General features: G+C 40.6%; 1 protein-coding gene across 1 annotated transcript in view; it reads right to left on the bottom strand.

The window, feature by feature from the left end:
- The window catches only part of WNT4 (Wnt family member 4), a 55141-nt gene that overhangs the window by 21141 nt on the left and 14068 nt on the right, over window positions 1-19932 (bottom strand). Inside the window, exon 2 of the mRNA XM_072156108.1 lies at window positions 13538-13773. Coding sequence (XP_072012209.1) covers window positions 13538-13773 — 236 coding nt within the window. The remainder of the gene's footprint in view (window positions 1-13537; window positions 13774-19932) is intronic.

Raw genomic sequence — 19932 nt, 5'->3', positions numbered from 1 at the left:
TGGGGTGTGTGTATATAAATGAATGGAGCCTGGGGTGGGGGTGTGTGTATATAAATGAATGGAGCCTGGGGTGGGGGGGTGTATATAAATAAATGGAGCCTGGGGTGGGGTGTGTGTATATAAATGAATGGAGCCTGGGGTGGGGGGGTATGTATATAAATGAATAGAGCCTGGGGTGGGGGGGGGTGTATATAAATGAATAGAGCCTGGGGTGGGGTGGGGCGGTGTATATAAATGAATAGAGCCTGGGGTGGGGGGGTGTATATAAATGAATGGAGCCTGGGGTGGGGGGGTGTGTATATAAATGAATGGAGCCTGGGGTGGGGGTGGGGGTGTATATAAATGAATGGAGCCTGCGGTGTCGGGGTGTGTATATAAATGAATGGAGCCTGGGGTGTCGGGGTGTGTATATAAATGAATGGAGCCTGGGGTGGGGGGGTGTATATAAATAAATGGAGCCTGGTGTGGGGGGTGTGTATATAAATGAATGGAGCCTGGGGTGGGGGGGTATGTATATAAATGAATAGAGCCTGGGGTGGGGGTGGGGGGTGTATATAAATGAATAGAGCCTGGGGTGGGGGGGTATGTATATAAATGAATAGAGCCTGGGGTGGGGGTGGGGTGTATATAAATGAATGGAGCCTGGGGTGGGGGTGGGGGGTGTATATAAATGAATGGAGCCTGGGTGGGGGGGGGGTGTATAATAATGAATGGAGCCTGGGGGGGGGGGTATTTTAATGAATGGAGCCTGGGGGGGGGGGTGTATATTAATTAATGGAGCCTGGGGGGGTGTATATTAATAATGGAGCCTGGGGGGGGGGGGTATATTAGTAATGGAGCCTGGGGGGGTGTATATTGGAGCATGGAGGGAATATTTATTACTGTATGCTGGCTGGGGAGGGGTGTATATTAATTAATGGTGCCTGACTGGGGGGGTGTATATTAATAATGGTATCTTAAGGTTCTGCGTTTTTAATGCCACCACATGAGTTCACTGCTAAGGGGCCCAGTGAGGCACTGTCTCCCAGGGGCCCACTGAAACCTGGAGCCGGCCCTGATGCCAGCAACCTCATAAGGCTGCATTCACAACACGTTATTTGTATACGATAAGTGTATACTTCGGAAAAGCACCTGGCGTATAGACTTAACGTATACAATGATAAGTAGCAGCAGCCGGAAGCATAGTCGTTTCCTCCGTCTCTCCACTAAATGCTTTGTCTGCCAAAAAATGCAGAATGGAACAGGCTATGTCTTTTCATCCTGCAGCTTGAGTGACATATGTACTATACGGATGCAGCGCACTGCATCTCTCCCCATAGCCCCGCCGAGCGCATGCATCGCTCAACAAGAGGGAGGACCCGGTGATCTCACTGTCCATATTAGGACAGTGACATCACTGGGGGAACACCACTTTCATTGGCAGCAGCCAATCGCTGAATACAGAGGGGAAAAGGAGGTCCCCTGGCTACGCATCCCACTGTATACTGGGGTGGGATACCTCTGTGCCATACCTTAGGACAGTGATGGCGAACCTTTTAGAGGCCGAGAGCCCAAACTTCAACCCAAAACCCCGCTTATTTATCGCTTGGTGCCAAAAATTAAAGCAGTAACTTATTGCACCCTGTTCAACAACTTTCAATCATATTGGCCTCCTGAGGACAGCAACACAGTAGAAAGATGGAAAATTTTCATCATTTTAGCTTCTTTCCAGTTTCCCTCTGGGGCCAGCAGGAGCTCCTCCAAAAATAATCCGACCCTGTCTAATTCTCCCTCTTCCTACAGTCTCAAGTATCAAAGTAAGTATCAAAATATGACTGAAAGCAGCATCTTTTAAGTTGCTTGGAACTGCAGGAAGATTCTTTGGGTCCTGTCTGGTGTGCTGGGGCGATGGCCCGGGTGCCCACAAAAAGGGCTCTGAGTGCCGCCTCTGGCACCCGTGCCATAGGTTCGCCACCACTGCCTTAGGACAAGTCGCATTCCTTCTGACATGTCCTTACAATGTATGGCATATGACATGATTTGAACCCAGCCTACAAGTGCCAACCATGGTCTCTCAAACCACTGTTTAGTATAGGTGGCAACCACAATGCACTATATTTACCAACTGCAGCAGAAATATTAATGATAAGCAGTTACCCTATAACAGTGGCTACTATGGTGTTGCCTAACACTGTTTAATACAAGGCCCCCATACAGGTGGTAACCACAATGCAGTGCGATATGGATGCCAACCAAGGCAGCAAAAGCAATGATTGATATCCAGTTACCTCCCATAAAAGTGACCACCACAGTGTCTCATAACAATGCTTATCACACAGGGATGAATCTAAAATCCCTGTTTCCTGAGGTGAGTTATAGAATGGCGGCGCCACCGCCCCACCTAGAAGTAATATTTCACGTAATTTTTGTTAGTAAGTTCATTCTCTATACATTGTATCACACCCATGCTCACATCGGGAGTCTAGAGACACTATTTTTAGATGCCCCCCATCTTGCTGCAGGTGGTGCTGCCTGAGGGAAGAGGCTCAACCCGCCTCATAGATGGTGTACCTCTGTTACCACAGGACTTTCATACATATGACCACCACAATCATTTATAGCCATAGTATCCTAAACTGTTATAAATGCTGTCTAACACAGAAAGTTACAATGCCTCATTAAATATACAACCACAGTCTCTCCATTACAGTACAATCTCCATTGTCACTCCATATAAGTGACAGAGTGATGCCAAAACAGTGGTAGCCGCTGTGTCTTAAAAGTGGCATCTAGCAGAGATAACCACATCCAAAACTATTTAAAATTATCTCCCAATAAACTGAAGTTATTGACGTAATTGAATATTTCTGTCATTCAACTTTCTTAGATTTCTGAAAGATATCATAAGGTTTTGTTCACCCACAAAGAGTCTCATTTACTGTACAGATGTCATCATATATGAGTTAAAATATAGTTATTGATAACACTGCAGTCATGACAGATGCAGAAAGACCATATAAGTCAAGCTTGAATTTTTTTTCTCCTATATCAGAAAATTGAAAGGGAACCAACTTTTTCACAAATTCAGCTATTGACAAGTTTACTGTTTGCCTCACAATACCTTAAAATGAACTATGTGCTCTTAGCTGGTATACAGTCAGATTCAGCAGTGAGTCGGAGGGGGCATAGCCTCCCCGGCCAATTCCAGAGTGCCCTACCGTCCTCGCTCCTTTACACTCCACCCCATCCTCTGATGTCAACCAGCCGGACGAAAGATAGGGTGGTTAGTAAGGGAGTGAGGAAGGGAGGAGCCGCTGGATCCAGGCAAGGAAGCCATGCCCCCCATTTGACTCCTTGCTGGATCTTTCTGTATGCCAAGTAAGAGCTCAAAGTTCATTTTATTGGGTTGGGAGGCAACATTATTTTGGTAGAAGAAGTGTGCCATTGGAATAATAGGGCTATATGGGAACCTGCCACTAGCTGATTTGTGACAAAGGTGGTGACAGGTTCCCTTTAATGCAGATGTGAATTCAGCATTCGCTTTACAGATGCTGGATAAAAGTACATATAGAAAATTTGATAGCAGCCATATTGCTTTTTTTCCCAGCTTGCGAGGAACCAGAGTTTTGAAAAAAAAATCCTGCGTTAAATAGTTAAGAATCTTATAGAACGTATTTAGTGGTTTCCTGATTGTAAAGGGATTGTATCTGCTACAAGGAATCCACAACGATGATGACAATAAAGTTTTGACTATCAGTTGTGTAACACAAACCAGCTTTGCGTGTCTGAAAAGAAAACACTTGATCATTTCAATGTGGATGAGAAAAAAAAATTATTGGTATTCTGCCTGGATCCTCTGGGGTCTGCGTATCACTGAAAAACCTTGAATATTTACATTATTGACCCCCGGCCAATACACTTATAACTTGTAAATAGCTGACATTTTTACCTTTTCTTATTGAGTCTGGCGCCCACTTTCTTTCTCAGAATTCTAAGGAAGTGTTTGATAAATTGGAAAAAGATTCTTTACTTAAAATCCCATTTGTTACAGAAACAGCGGTTGGACATTTTCTAATATTCATAATAATGCATATGTTTCTTTAACTAGAGACAAATGTTTGGGATGGGGGAGGGCACATTTTTTGATACAAGGACTAACATTAATGTAGTGTCTAGGGACTATTATAAGGATATGTTATAGGTATATGAGTAGTAGGGACTAAATCCTGACAGCAATAAGCTCAATAAAGAGCGCCCCCTTCCCTTTCATTGCGTAGCATCCATAGCTCCACAAAACTGGTTCTGTGCCTGCAATTGCAGTCCATTTCAATCTACAGGATCTCGCACACCCACAACCAAAAATGTGGCACTGTGCTTGGTAAACAGTGTGTGATGCAATTAGTTGGTTCCAAATAGGACTTAGCTTACTTTAGTTTATTACTGAAGATAAGCTCTTCCTGCCTCTGAGCACCTCCTTCCATGTGATTGACATCATGCGCCGGACTTCAGGAAATCTGATCAATGATGTACCTGTATGCAGGAACATCAATTACAGTGAAGGAGGTGTTCTATGGAAGGGAAAGCTTGACTTCAGTGTTAAACTCTCCGCCTCCTTGACTTCATAAAACCAATTTACATCTCACTTTAAAGTTGATTTTCTGGATGATGCCACCAAACTAAGCCATGAAAGAAACATCATCTAGAAGCTGCTCCGCTGCTTGACAACATACTGCTGGTGATTTACAAGGCCAATTTTCGATGACAGGTTCTCTTTAACTCAATTCCTGGTTTGGACAAAAGGTTTGAGTTCAGAGATCCTTAGGAAACCGGATCACAGCCTTCATAAGAAGGTTAAACTATAGCTCTGGTTGGCTCTTTATCCCAATCCTACTGACTGAGAAGACCCAGACAAATGTATGTTATTTACCATTGCCACTTGTACCACTGCAGAGGTACAAGTGGCATACTGATTGCAAAGTATGTGGTGCAGACAGCGACCTACCATGTATGAAATAAGGCATGATTCAGATACGTATCCATGTATACCTGTCTGCATTCCAAATGTAGGAGATGCACTCAGTAGATTCAGTGAACTAAACTTAGTGAACTATTTTCTCATATAACTTTTTGCAAGTAAAATTTATAGCATCAAAATTAAGGCCCAGAGGCACCTGGGAACAAGTACTTTGGGACAAGTATCCATAAACTGCACCCCTTTTTGACATGCCAAATTTTCCATGGAGAAGTCCAGGTGTTAGATTATGATACACTTGCCTGAATGTGGCCTTATAGTACTACAAGGGGTTACTAACTAAATAGTTATGGATCAACTGGGTGGTGCTTAGCAGATTAGACACCTACCCAATGGTTTGAGATATCTGTATATACCTTAGACGGTCTGCCACATGTATTTATATGGCACTGAGTCTATTGCTAGTTCAGCTGTAACACATTAAAATCAATATGTGGCTCCACTGAGAGACGTAAAATCAGAGTGGGATGATAATTGTATCTCAGTAAAGGAAAACATTACTTACAATTGAAATAGATATTTTGGATATTTTGTTTTCCATGAAATGTACTTAGTAAATCAGACAACTGTCAGACTTCACAGTACATCCAGGAATACCAGAGAGGCGAGCAGGACCTTTTGAATTGTGGCCTATGAATTTGTTGGGAGCTACCAATAACATTGAGGAAAGGAATGAATAAATATAATTATGGGAGGACCAAAAGAAAGCTCTTGTAAAAGGGAGTGAGATTCAGTATCTATTTAAAGGGTTTCTGCCTAGTTTAGAACTTAACCCCATTCTCATGACTGGTGGTGAGAGGTGAGACCCCACAGGTTACAAGAAAGGGGTTCTTTGTATACTCTACTGAAAGAAATAGTGGCTATACGTGAACCCGGTGAAGCCCTTCAACAAATAAAGCTGAATGGAGCTGCAGTTTTCTGACTACTGGGACTCCCATAGTGCCCCAATGGTTGCACTCACAAAAGGTTTTATAGTCAGTGTTGTCACAAGTGGACATGCTCTTGGTTCATGCAGTTGCCGACCTGCAGGCGGTATGTGTACCGTCATCCTCAGGACTCAAATTTTCTGATAAAGGCGTCCTGAATGAATCACATTCTTTCTACCTGCACCCACCAGTAGAGGGAGCTTAGGAGCTTACCCCATACTGATTTTATATTGAACTCAATAATTATACCTGTATGCAGTAAGCTTTCCCTAGTTGTGGATGATTTTATTTTTAAACCATTTGCAGTTTGAAGTTCTGTATTTTTAAAAACTTTTTTAATGGTGTGGTTAAACACTGAAATTCAAATATTATAATGGATGTCCCCATACCTTTGATCATATATTTAATAGTATATTAAATATATTATAGAAGTGGAGAAGTTCCCAGGGCCTTTTCCCATATGATATTTAGGATATTTACAGAATAATGATGTGAAGATTCATTCTTATGATAAACAAGTGTTCAAAATAGAAAATGTCCCTTTCATGTGTTTCTTTGCATCTACAAGATGACTTGTTTTTATGTCATAAAAGTGACCCTTTCATGTGAAGTATTCTCATTGGAAGAGAATCAAAAAATGACCTGCTAATACAAGTGTTTGGCATGTCATAGTCAACCTCATTCCAGTAAGGTCCAATTTATTATTTATTAATTGTCTTGGAAAGGGCAATGCCAATTTTTAGGGTATTTCCTGGAGTAAAATATTGATGACCTTTCTTTAGAATAAGTGATCAATGTCCGATTCTTGGGTTGCTGATACCCAACTCACCCACATATCAGCTTTTGGAAGAGAGTGCATAGTTTGGAAGTCTTTTCACAGTTTACAGAGAACTATGCAATACATTGGGGCAGATTTACTTACCCGGTCCATTCGCGATCCAGCGGCGCGTTCTCTGCGGTGGATTCGGGTCCGGCCGGGATTCACTAAGGTAGTTCCTCTGCCGTCCACCAGATGTCGCTGCTGCGCTGAATTTCCCCGAGGCCCGCTGGAATGCCCTGAAATTCACTGGCCTATAGTGCAAGTTTCGCAACACATTTTTTTTAAAAAATGCGGCGGTTTTTCCGAATCCGTCGGGTTTTCGTTCGGCCACGCCCCCCAATTTCCGTCCCGTGCATGCCAGTGCCGATGCGCCACAATCCGGTCGCGTGCGCCAAAAACCCGGGGTAATTCAGGGGAAATCCGCGCAAATTGGAAATATTCAGGTAACAGGTAGGGAAAACACGAATCGGGCCCTTTTGTGTGTGTGTGAGGGATATATAAACACACTTGCGCCACAATTCTGGTGGTTTTGCACCACAGTTATCAAGGCTTCTAGACCTTTTTTTGGCACTTTTCCGACTTGTCCGATTAATGGGCGTGGCCTTTGGGAAAATTGGTGTGGCCTCACGAGAAAGTAGCGTGGCTTGCAGGAAGTCGGAAGTTTAGACCAACTAAAAGTAGGTTTAAAGTAGGAACTGACAGTCTTATCCTGCACCAGAATTCATCATCACAGTGATAAATATGGTGCAGCAAAACACTTGAGTTTTACAGCTAGAAACTGGAGGAACCTGAAACACATTGTTAAATCCCCCCCATTGTATAGTGGCTGTTATTGATATTGTATCTCAGCCCATTTCACGTGAATGGGACTGAGCTTGAATAATGTTATGTGACCTAATAAGTGCTCACTGGTGCTGATGCCTGGTGATCAGGATCCTACAATAGGCCTGGTCTCTGATACCACAATGGGCCCAAAAGTCCTGCAAAAGTCAATTCCATGTGGAGCCAATGGGGGAATTTATATTCACTGGCAGACAAGACATGTGAAAAATCTGGGACCTATCTATGATGTGCTATTAATAATATTGGTGCCTTCTTATAAGGCCTTTGGGTCCCCCGATGCCTCATGGCCCGTTATGTATGTCCTGATGCATGAAGGAGTCCCACTGCTATATTTCGGTGGATTTACAGGCTGAAATTTGTTAAGATGTCTTAAAGGACATCTACCACCAGGATGAAAGACTGTATGCAAATGAGCCTGAGGGGCTCCGAGCTTTATTAACACCTATGGAGCCCCTCATGCTCATTTGCATACAGTCCTTCATCCTGGTGGTAGATGTCCTTTAGTGAGATTTTTTGGTGCAAACACATGAAATTCTCCAAGTTCAAATTAGATAAATGGATCAGTCATAGAATATTCTGAAACAAAATTCTGCATGTATATCCACACTATGGAGAGTTGAGGTGCAGAGCGCTTACAGATTGTACATCGCAGTCTGGAGTCTGACCAGGTCACTACCATTCCGTAAACACAGCGTGAGCACAGAGGGACAAGTAGGGTTTTGGTTTTTGTGTTTGTGTTGTGTTTTTATCGATTGACGTCATTTCAGAAAAGTTGTACACCACAAAAATGTTATATGGGAGGATGCTAAGTCCTGGATGTCCAGATCCACTACTATGTGGAGTGCACCTGTATGTGTGTGCTGATCAGATCTGTAGAGCTAACCGCTGCAACATGTTCCGCTCTGCTGTGTGCAGGCAACTTGACGGCTAAAAAACTAATATATATACTGTATATAATACGGCCAGCTGTGTTTTGTACAACGCCCATTCCTTGTCTTCACCCTCAGTTCCACTGCAGTAGCTTTCATGTGAGGAATTCTGGGAGTATTGCCAAGTTTAAAGGGACACACATGTCAACACAGTGCTTATATGAAAGTGCATGTTGTGCTGAGATGTTTATTTCTCCTTTCATTTCTATTTTAGCGTTTATTACCGTTATTGGTCTCTTGACTATATTATGTAGAAGAATACAGCTCCACAGCCCTTTACCATGTGCCGAAACTATAAAACCCTATGCAACTGGTTTGCCCGTTTAGAGGGTATACAACACCAGCTAGAACCTTACATTTACAGCAACTACCATATGCCCTATTAAAACAGAACCTAATGCATGTTTCACCCACTAAAATAGACCCTGTCGCTGATTTTCCATTCTAATTACTGTCTGTTGTGTCCTTTCAGGGTTAAATATGCTTTTAAGGGGTTGTCCACGTGTGGAAAAACATAGCTGCTTTTTATCCAAAAACACTGCCACCTCAGCCCTCAGGATGTGTATGGTATTGCAGCTCTGTCTCATTTTCTTCCAACGCTAAACAATTATTCTTTAATTCATTCGAATTGCATCCACCTTAGCCCAATCTACCATCAAAATCCAGCATGATAAACCAGGGACACTTACTCATAGATCCAGGCATTGCGACTGTGGTAATCTTCTAATATTTGTTATACATAGCCTCCTGTAAAATCATGAAAATTAGTCTGGGATGTTACCTTAGCCCCCCTGTGATCTGGCTGTACAGACTATTACACTGTCTTACCCTCCAGCCTGCTTCCTCAGCACTTGAGTGCAGTGAGCACTTCCTGCTGTAATCTCAGATTCATTACCATTATTTAAAAGTTGATTTTAGAAGTTATGGTGCCTGGATCTATGAGAAAGTGCCCCTCGTTTATCAGTTTATCAGGCTGGATTTTGATGGTAGATTTCCCTTAAAAAATATACCTTCTTATATTACAGATATTACTTGTCCATAATTAGTTATAACCATGTACCGCTAGATGGCATCTCATTTAGCTGTCATATTTTCCTCCAAAGAAAGATATATATATATATATATATATATATATATATATATATATATATATATATATATATTATATATATATATATATATATATATATATATATATATAGTGCACCAGATAATTGAAGTTTGCATCACTTTTGGTAAATCCGGTCTATTGCATTTTTTTCACACATTAATTGTTGCACAATGCGGAAAATAGATGAATTATCATGTCACTTTTCTGCCCACGTCTTTCGGTTTATGAAAATCTACAAGAAATCTGCATGAAGTCTGCAAGCAAAACTTTGTATTGATACAGAACTCCAACAGATTTTTCCCAGAAAGTTCACAGATGAAAAAGAAGAGGTTAGTAACTGCATGTAAGTTGTGTATGGATTTCCCTGTGTTCCTTTTTTGTCAATTTCCTACATTTATTGTAATGTATGGTATTATACTGTATGGTATAGTACTGTATGATATTGTACTGTGTGGCATTGTACTGTATGGCATTGTACTGTATGGTATTGTACTGTGTGGTATTGTACTGTATGGTATTGGACTGTATGGTAGTGTACTGAATGGCATTGTACTGTATGGTATTGTACTGTATAGTATAGCACTGTATGGTATTGTACTGTATGATATTGTACTGTGTGGTATTGTACTGTGTGGTAGTGTACTGTATGGTATAGCACTGTATGATATTGTACTGTGTGGTATTGTACTGTGTGGTATAGTACTGTATGATATTGTACCGTATGGTATAGTACTGTATGGTATCATAGCTCCCAACCGTCCCGATTTTGCCGGGAAAGTCCAGTTTTTCTTACCTCTGCCCCGGGTCACGGGCAGCTATGAGATTGTCACAGATTTTCCCCCCAGGTCCCGCTGTGTCCACATAGTAAATACTTTGAAAGCCTGAACTCACAGTACATATTGGCTTCTACAGACATCGGGCAGGGAATCCTTTTCAGAGAAGTGTCGGGCTTAGCGGAGAGAGCAGGGACCACGTCATCAGCTTCAGATCAGCATCTGTCCATATATGGTCACTACATCTCCTAGGGTTCCCCAGAGCAGACATCGGGCAGGGAATACTTTTCAGAGAAGTGTCGGACTTAGCGGAGAGAGCAGGGACCACGTCATCAGGTCAGATCAGTATCTGTCCATATATGGTCTCCAGGGCTTCTCCAGACACAAGCTCTTTATTTAATTAAATAAAGTTTTGCCCAGGCTGAGATTTGAACCTGGGACCCTCTGCACTGTAGACAGGAGCCTTAACTAACTGAGCTATAAGCCCAGTAATACAGAGCTGAGGATTTCTGGTAACTAAGAAGTGTTATCTGCCAGTCTGTTATCTGTGACACAGACTAATGCACTGATATATAGAGAGGGATCTTCTCAGAGGTTATTTATGTTAATTATTGAAACTATTATTATTATTATAAATTTTATTATTTTTATTATTATGGAGACGATTATTAATAATAGTAATAATAATAATAATAATCATCTCAATAATCTCCATAATAATAATCTCCATAATAATAATAATAATCTCAATAATTACAATAATCTCTGAGAAGATCCCTCCCTATATACCAAGGCATTAAATCTGTGTCACAGTGTAACAGTAGTCATAGTTCTTAGTTACCAAAATTCTACACCTGGATAATCACAGAGGTTATAGCTTAGTTGGTTGAGGCGCTGAGACATTATTGTACATGGACACTGCTACGCGTGCCGCCATTTTGTCCCTCTTTCCCTTTCACAAATGTTGGGAGGTATGTGGTATTGTACTGTATGATATTGTACTGTATGGTATTGTACTGTGTGGTATTGTACTGTATGGTAGTGTACTGTACGGTATTGTACTGTATGGTATAGTACTGTATGGTATTGTACTGTATGGTATTGTGTGGTATTGTACTGTATGGTAGTGTACTGTATGGTAGTGTACTGTATGGTATAGTACTGTATGGTATAGTACTGTATGATATTGTACTGTATGGTATAGTACTGTATGGTATTGTACTGTATGGTATTGTACCGTATGGTATTGTACTGTCTGGTATAGTACTGTATGGTATTGTGTGGTATTGTACTGTATGGTAGTGTACTGTATGGTTGGTACTGTATGGTAGTGTACTGTATGGTATTGTATTGTGTGGTATTGTACTGTATTGTATTGTACGGTATGGTATTGTATTGTGTGGTATTGTACTGTATGGTAATGTACTGTATGGCATTGTATTGTGTGGTATTGTACTGTATGGAAGTGTACTGTATGGTTGGTACTGTATGGTATTCTATTGTGTGGTATTGTACTGTATGGTATTGTACTGTATGGTAGTGTACTGTATGGTATTGTACTGTATGGTTGTTACTGTATGGTAGTGTACTGTATGGTTGGTACTGTATGGTATTGTATTGTGTGGTATTATACTGTATGGTATTGTACTGTATGGTATTGTACTGTATGGTATTGTACTGTATGGTAGTGTACTGTATGTTATAGTACTGTATGGTTGGTACTGTATGGTTGGTACTGTATGGTTGGTACTGGGTGCAGTTAGCCTTATGGTATTATTGACCTAAGGCATTGCTCATCGTACAGAAGAAGGGGATCTTGCCAGCATTGGTTATATAATGTCTACATAACTTACACAAGTCATACATATCAGATAACTACTGGCAAATCCAAAGATGAAAATCACCACATGTATATGAGAGGAGATCCACTGTCTTACAGGCAAACAGGGTTTAACATGTCAGACAAGCATGATCCTGGAGAACTAAGATTTTACCCTAAGAGGAAAAATCTGGTGCATATTTTTTGGTGGAATCTGAGGCAGAAATCAGATTTGACCTGTCATGGATATAAGATCTGTTTGGTAGGTTTGTTCTTCAGTTAAATTTGTATGCAAATTGGAACCGTTATATTTAGTAAGTGTAACTGCAGTAAAAAAAATTGTTTATTAAAAAAATTTGGGTTGCAAAGGAGCAAGGATTAACAATAAAGCTTTGTTGTAGACACATTTAAGATAATCCCTACGGACTGGGGATAAAGTTCAGTAAATTACCAAAATCCAGAGACCTTCACCAGAGGTCCATTTGTAACTAGGGATTGTTTGTGAGCTGAAGAGGCTTCGGCGCTGCGCGTGACCGTGCGCGCACAACGTCTCCGTCATTTCCTATGTAGGCGTGCGCACGCAGCGCCGAAGCCTGTTATGCTCTAGAGTTTAAAAAGTGTTAAAACTGTGATACCGCGGTTTATAACACTAACGAAAGTAAGTACCGGCACCAGCTCACCCTGAGCTGGTGCCCGGTACTTACAGCTTACCCCTACCATTCTAAATGGTAGGTTTCCTTTAAGTTGGGGACGGGTAGTACCTTTCTTGTTTGGTGGTTTGTTTAAACTTTTGAATCTTTAATATCATTCTTGAAATATCAGTGAAGGGTAATTGAAGCCATTAAAATCGGAAGCCCTTTGGTAACTGACATACGAGGTGGTAGTGGTTGGTTAGTGTAGGCATGTTCATCACTAGGCCTCTTCACTTTCAGCACCCATACAAATAGCTTTGGCCTCAACAGAAGAAAAGCCACAGAAGTTCCATAACTGGAGTTTTTTAAGTAAACATTCCTTCAAAGCAGTACAATCCAGTAAATCAATAAAGGTCTTATATCGTAACAGCTTCCTCAAAAATACTACAAGCCTTCAGCAAGTCTCTTCATGGACTGCTATGTAAGCCATTGCTTGAGTGATGTCTCATATTTTACTTGAGAGAATTTTTATGGTTGTCTAATGACAAAAATGTTTTTCAAACTTTGTCAACTCCTTTTAAGTGGATAAATATTCTACTAGAGATATAAACACCACTTACTGTATATAGCTTCAATATATGGATTATATAGCTTCAATATCTACATTTCTTACCCTGTGTCACCACTTTTCCAAAAACAGGCAATGTGTCGAGTGTTGAGCAATTCCAGCGCCGATTCCTGAACTGATACTGGCATTCTTCAATTGCCAGCTGAGCCCCTCGCCTTACGGAATCCATGACTTCCAGATTCCTCTTGCACATTTGCACCTGGCGTTGAATTAATCCCTTGAGCTTCTCACAAGTTTCCTCTTCTGAAATGCTGCCTACCGAGGACAGTTTTGCAAGGTACCTGCAAGATACACAGAAGAAGACAACTTAGTTTGTGGTAGGCCAACATATAAAACACTCTATTTAGAGGATCACTTATTCTGAAGTCAGCAGCTGAGATAGATAGACAAGTCATTCATACTTATTCTTGTAAAATATGGACATTTTTCTGAAGGTTCCAAGACTAGAAAAATACGGAAGGAGGTAACATTTTTATTGTTAACACCCATAAAATTAAGTTATAGCCAACACAGCTAATACTGGACAAAATCCATGTTAGACTTCATAGAGAGCTCTTCTTCAAATTCTATCTCCTTTAACAGGTACCAGATATTAGGAACAATTCCTTAATTTTATGACGTTTTCATCCTGGCATCCTACAGGCCAGGTCGTGATAGAATCAATCTTGCCAGGAGAAATTCTCATGTGTATGCATGAATACAAGTGTATCGCAACCCACCCACCATCCATTTTGAGCTTGTCTCATCAAAAAGGTTTACTATCCCATAGTTTTTGTGACTCATCCCCTAGTGTAAAGTGTTCAAATCTGCCATGAGGTGTTGTATTTCCCATTGCACCATTTTCTGGTGGACAAAGTTTTTACAGCATTCACTATGTGCTCCAAATGCCACCTCCTCTTTATTCTTTGGGTTGGCATGATCACATCACAGAGATAAAAATTTTATATAGGTTTTATTATATTTGAATAGATTTAATAAAATGAAAACCTTTTGTACTAAAGATGTTTTTCTTGATTTTGCCCTTTTTTATAATGATGCACACATGCTTTTATAAGGTGAGGTGTCATTTTTTGTAGGATTTGATGACTTTTACATTAATAACATTTTGGGGGCTGTACAACCTTTTGATCACTTATTATAAAATTTTTCTTGTTGCAAAATGGCGAAAAAGTGCCGTTTCTGGACATTTGGGCGCTGTTTTCCGTTACAGGGTTCACCGACCAGAATAACTGTTTTTATATGTTGATATATACGGAGTTTTGGGATGTGGCGACACATAGCATGTTTATTATTTTATTTGTTTATTTTTTTTATATCAGTTCTATGGAAAAGGTGCAGGTGATTTGACATTTTTATTTTATTGTTTCTTTTTTTACTACGTTTTAGACCTGTATGGGTACTTTAAGCTTTGGGGGTCTGCTCATTCCTACGATATACTGCAATAATATATTATTGCAGTATATGGAGAATTTGCTAGGGATATGTTTTGCAGGCGGCAGGTAAATGGTTAACACCAGCAGTGATCGGTGCCAGTGCCGATAGCGGATGTCAGCAGAATGAATCCATCACCCACCATGTATGAGTAGGGCTCAGCCCATGAGTGCTCTTCATATATCCTTAATGCACTATGGTGCACATGTACGTCATAATGCATTAAGGGTTAAGCCACAGCTCTCGTTCAGGACACAAGATGTGCTGTGCGCTCACAGCCATATCCGTTAGGGCCGTGATGACAGACTGTTTCAGTGTGTTCCTTTTCTTGTAGTTTTACAGAATGTTTTGGCAATAGATGAGTAAATTATTTACCACGTCACATTCGGGTTGTTAAAAACTATTTGCATGTTTCATTAGGGAGTGTGGACAATGTGCGAGAAAAGGGGGAAAAAATAACAAACATATTTCAATGGCACGTTACTGGCTGTGAGAATCTTCAGGCACTTTGCCTGTGGAGCTTACAATCCAAATGTTCTGGCGGGCTGGAGAAAACGTCCTTGTCTTGTAAAAGTAATCTTGGCTCTCTGACAACCCATCTGTCTCTCGCTCAGTGATCAATCGTCCTCTTACTGACATATCTTGCAGGAAGTTTAGGCAGTGATCGGCCCTCATTCTCACAACTCTGCAACTTTTTTCTCTATCTCACTGATACTATGGGGATGTGCATTCCTTGCTGTGAATCTATCTTGTCAGAAATCCTGATTACTGCTGTATCCAAGTACTACTTGGAAAAGCCAGAGGTCTTCGGAGTCAGCCAAAATAAGCAGAAAATAGCTGTGTGTGCCAACTCCCAGCTGCCATACCGTCCTCTCTCAGCTTCTGCTGTTTTGTAATCACTCACACACATCTACTTTCAACCAAACCTTCAGAACTGAGATTTCAGCTCTCTAGATTATTTCATTGAGGAAAACAGATGAGGAAGTAGCGGTGTTGGAATGGCCCACCAGAATACCAGAAGGTTCTCAGATGGGCTCACCTCCAACCTAATACTGGAACCCAGAAAACCATCTCATTTGGAGCAGGGCTGGCGTTAGGGGGCGGCAAACTAGGCATTATCCCAAGGCCCCCTGTCCTAAAGGGGCCCCCCTGCATTTGGACTTTTGTGGGCAGAGGATGTATTGCTCCTTTATTACCCCATTTAATACCCCATCTAGTTATCTATCTCCTATAATTTGTCTATTTACTATCTAAATATCTGTCTATTTAACCATTTATCTATCTACCTGTTATGTATATTTATCTATATATCTTCTATCTACATATCTATCTCCTATCTAATATCTATCCATCTATCAATCGATCTTCTGTCTCTCTTCTACCGTATCTCTCTCTCTCTTTCGCATCTGTCTATATATAATTATTATACATAATTATTCCTTTATGTATATAACGCACACAGATTAGGCAGCGCTGCACAGAGCTTACCAGATCAGCATGTTTTGGAGTGTGGGAGGAAACCTGAGGACCCGGAGGAAACCCACGCAAACACAGAGAGAACATACAAACTCTTTGCAGATGTTGACCCTGGGACTTGAACCCATGTCCCTAGCGCTGCAAGGCTGTAATGCTAACCACTAAGCCACCGTGCTGCCCTCATAACAAGCGCTTTCCTTGCATGCCTGTGCTGCTACATGTACACAGACACACAGTAGAGATTCTGGCTATAACCACTAATTTTACATTACAAGGTATTTTTAGTGAGTCTTCAACATAATTTTTTAATTTCTCTTGTATCAAGAATTAGCTCTTACCCTGGCACGCTCCAAGCTTTTGATCTGCTCGTGAAATGCGGCAGGGCTTTTTAATGGTGGCATGATGCCCTAATCTACTTTATCTATAAATCTATCACCATTCATATTTATCATCAATCAACCTATCATCTGTATATCTCATATAAAATTCTCCTGCAGTCCCATATTACAATTATAAAGGAGCCTCTTACTGAATGTGACTGATCATAGTATAGTTTTATTTTGGGGCCCAACTTTTAGTTCTGCCCAGGGCTCACTTTGTCTAGATTTGGAAGATAGTTGGGTCTATTTTCTGGAGAACAATGAAGGGTGGTTTCTTGAATAACTTGGGACTATGGAACCTCAGTCTGACACTTTAGTACATATCATAACCGTATTTTGGCCATTAGAAAAGGTCGACTGGAAACGGAGACAAGAGCCACAAGACCAAGCCACTTTTTAAGTGGCTCATACTTTTTGGTCCTCTAAATTATCCTCTTCCTCAAGTGTACTTTGAGGTCTACATAGCCACAGAGTATACAGTTTAAGTGAAAAGGCAACCAGTCGAAGAAATGAGTAGTTCTATAAGAAGTATTCTACTATGACTCTTGGGCCCTAACTTGGAGCTTTATGGATATTATGGAATATTATGGTCTATTTCTTAGTGTGTATTCTTCAATTTACTTCTTGAAAGTGTAGGGGATTGAAGGATGACACTTCTTTCATTCAAGCTACTGATTCTAGTATGCATACAACAACCCAAGGTGGAAAAAGAATCGTATAGGACAACAAAAATATTAAAATCTCTATCTCAAATCAAAGTCTTTGAGTTAAAAAAGAGTTTTTAATGCAATAGCAACAGGAAAATCCGGTCTACTAGACGTCTGTGAAATAATAACAATGGGCTTCGGAATTTACCAATGGAAGAACAGAGAAAATCACTATAACTGGCAGCCAAATAGTAGCAAGACCTCTCTAAATTATTCCTACCACAAATAAGAACACAATACCATTGTAAATCCTGTCCATGAAACAATTATCATTTCTAGATGTTCCTTCTGATTTGCCTACCTGAATGAGCAAGAGACTGTAAGTACATAAGAATGAGAATGGCCTGAGAATGTACAGAGAGGATCAGCTAACTGCAATACACAAGAATAAATAGGTCGCAGCCATAGAAAAAATAGCCGTAAGAGCTTTAGAATGAGAAAATCTCAAAGGGGGGATTTATTATTGACTTTTCAACAGTTTCTTTGTTGGCACCACAATTTTTTCTTGGTTGTTCAAACTGGCCGCAGCTAAGTAATTCCAACACTTTTCTTGCACTTCTAGGTTCCGGACACTTTTTTGGTGCACAAACAAACAAGCTGAAAGCTGGTCTACCAAGTTTTATTTCACCTTCATGAATGTGGAGACGGTTCAGAACTTTTTTAATCATGTGCCATTTAATTAAGACCTGACACCAAAATCCCAGTGTAAATACCCGCTCAATATTGAATGCCCCCCTATGTGTATAGAGAAAAAAAAGTAACCTAGCTATCATTTAGTAAGATGGGGGTTCAAAGAAAATTAGTCATACTAAAGTTATCCTGAATTGTCAACTGTGCCCTTGGTGGCTGGGTTTCCTATTCCATTACTGTGGCTTGGAAAGGGAGTAATTACGGTATAATAATATTCCAATTTACGATTTGCAAAACTTGTAAGTACTAGGCTCCAATGTCTGATGTATTACTCGTCCCTCTACCATATCTCCAAAAATTCTGGCAAATATGGCTGGTCCATACTTTGTTTGTGTTTTATGCAAACCTCACCCAAAGAGGGATAGTAAAAAATGTCATAATGTCAAAAAAGTGTCATAATAGCATTAGACCTAGTTTGCAGTGGACTGGGAAAACTTTATCTCAGAAACAATGGAGAATGAGGATTTCTAACAGGAAGGAATAGGCTGTGTAGTCATATTTGATCAGCTTGATTTGTAGGGTTCCCCTGCAAAGTTAAAATCCCTTCCTCTGGTTTAAGGCCTGTGCTGTAAGGTCATGCCACGTGTACTAATAAATCTGTACTTAGTCTCAGAAGTAACCTCTATTTCTACTTATGTCTACGTTATCTATCCTCTGCATAACATGAAATATAACCTTGTGTCAATTTAATAAGCAGGTAGACACTACAGGCAGTTCTGCAATTCTTGCTATTTCACTGCCTTAGGATTGTAATACAAGGATTGCCTGGAGCTTTCCTGCCCACTGTGTCAATGTAATATTCTATACGGATTCATAATTCATTTTTTTTCCTTGCTGGAAAGACTGAGCTATAAATTATGTGTTAAGCCGCTGAAATTCCTTTGCTTGCCTTATAGACCAACCTCCAAGAGGCCTACAACCTACAGCACCGTATTTCTGAAAGGCTTTCCCTATCAGCTCCACATTTCGCTCCTGCCCTACAAAGATTTAAAGGCCTCAAATATTTGAAACTTCCTTTCTGCGGTGATCCAAAAATCCTATTTATCTTGTGTATATCTTTGAGATTCTCTTGCTCTAACAATTTGGCTCAACCTGTTTCCTGCCACTGACACCAGGGAATAGGTTTACCATCTGCTGGAGACCCCCTAATAAGGATACTCCAACCACTTCATATTATTGATCGTGTTACCTTCTCCCAGACCCAGCAGCGATGGCTCATGCAATTCTGTGCCAGCTAAAACAAGATTATTGATGAAGTTACTAGTTACTAAATGTAGCCCAAATGTAGGAGCCCAGGAAGCAGACACTGTGGGAGAGGTTTATCATATGCTGACGCACACCGGATACATCTTGCGGATGTAGGTTCAGGTTTTCGAGAGCCGGTGTCTACTACATGTGGGGCCAATCTCCATTCAAGCCTTATAGCTGTGTCAATATGCTATTTTACCGGTCCCCTAGACTTCAACATAGAGTAGAAGTCCATAGTTTATGTTCACCCAGATATGAAACACATCCAAATGTACAGTTGGATTTTTGTATTTACAAATACTAATGATTCTAGACAGACCTTCCCAATTCTCAGCTGTATCTATAGAGAATTATACTATCAATAAGGAGAGGTGTCTATTCACTTACATCATGCAGAAACTTTAAATGAACCGTATCAGACCTATATCGATTTTTTTTTTACCCACAATTGATCTCCATTTTGGTAAACATAGAAAATAACTTTAACATACAGTATATGGCTCTGGAG

This window comes from Engystomops pustulosus, chromosome 6 (genome assembly GCF_040894005.1).
Source record: "Engystomops pustulosus chromosome 6, aEngPut4.maternal, whole genome shotgun sequence".
Lineage (NCBI taxonomy): Eukaryota > Metazoa > Chordata > Amphibia > Anura > Leptodactylidae > Engystomops > Engystomops pustulosus.
This window is presented reverse-complemented; position numbering and strand designations above follow the sequence as displayed.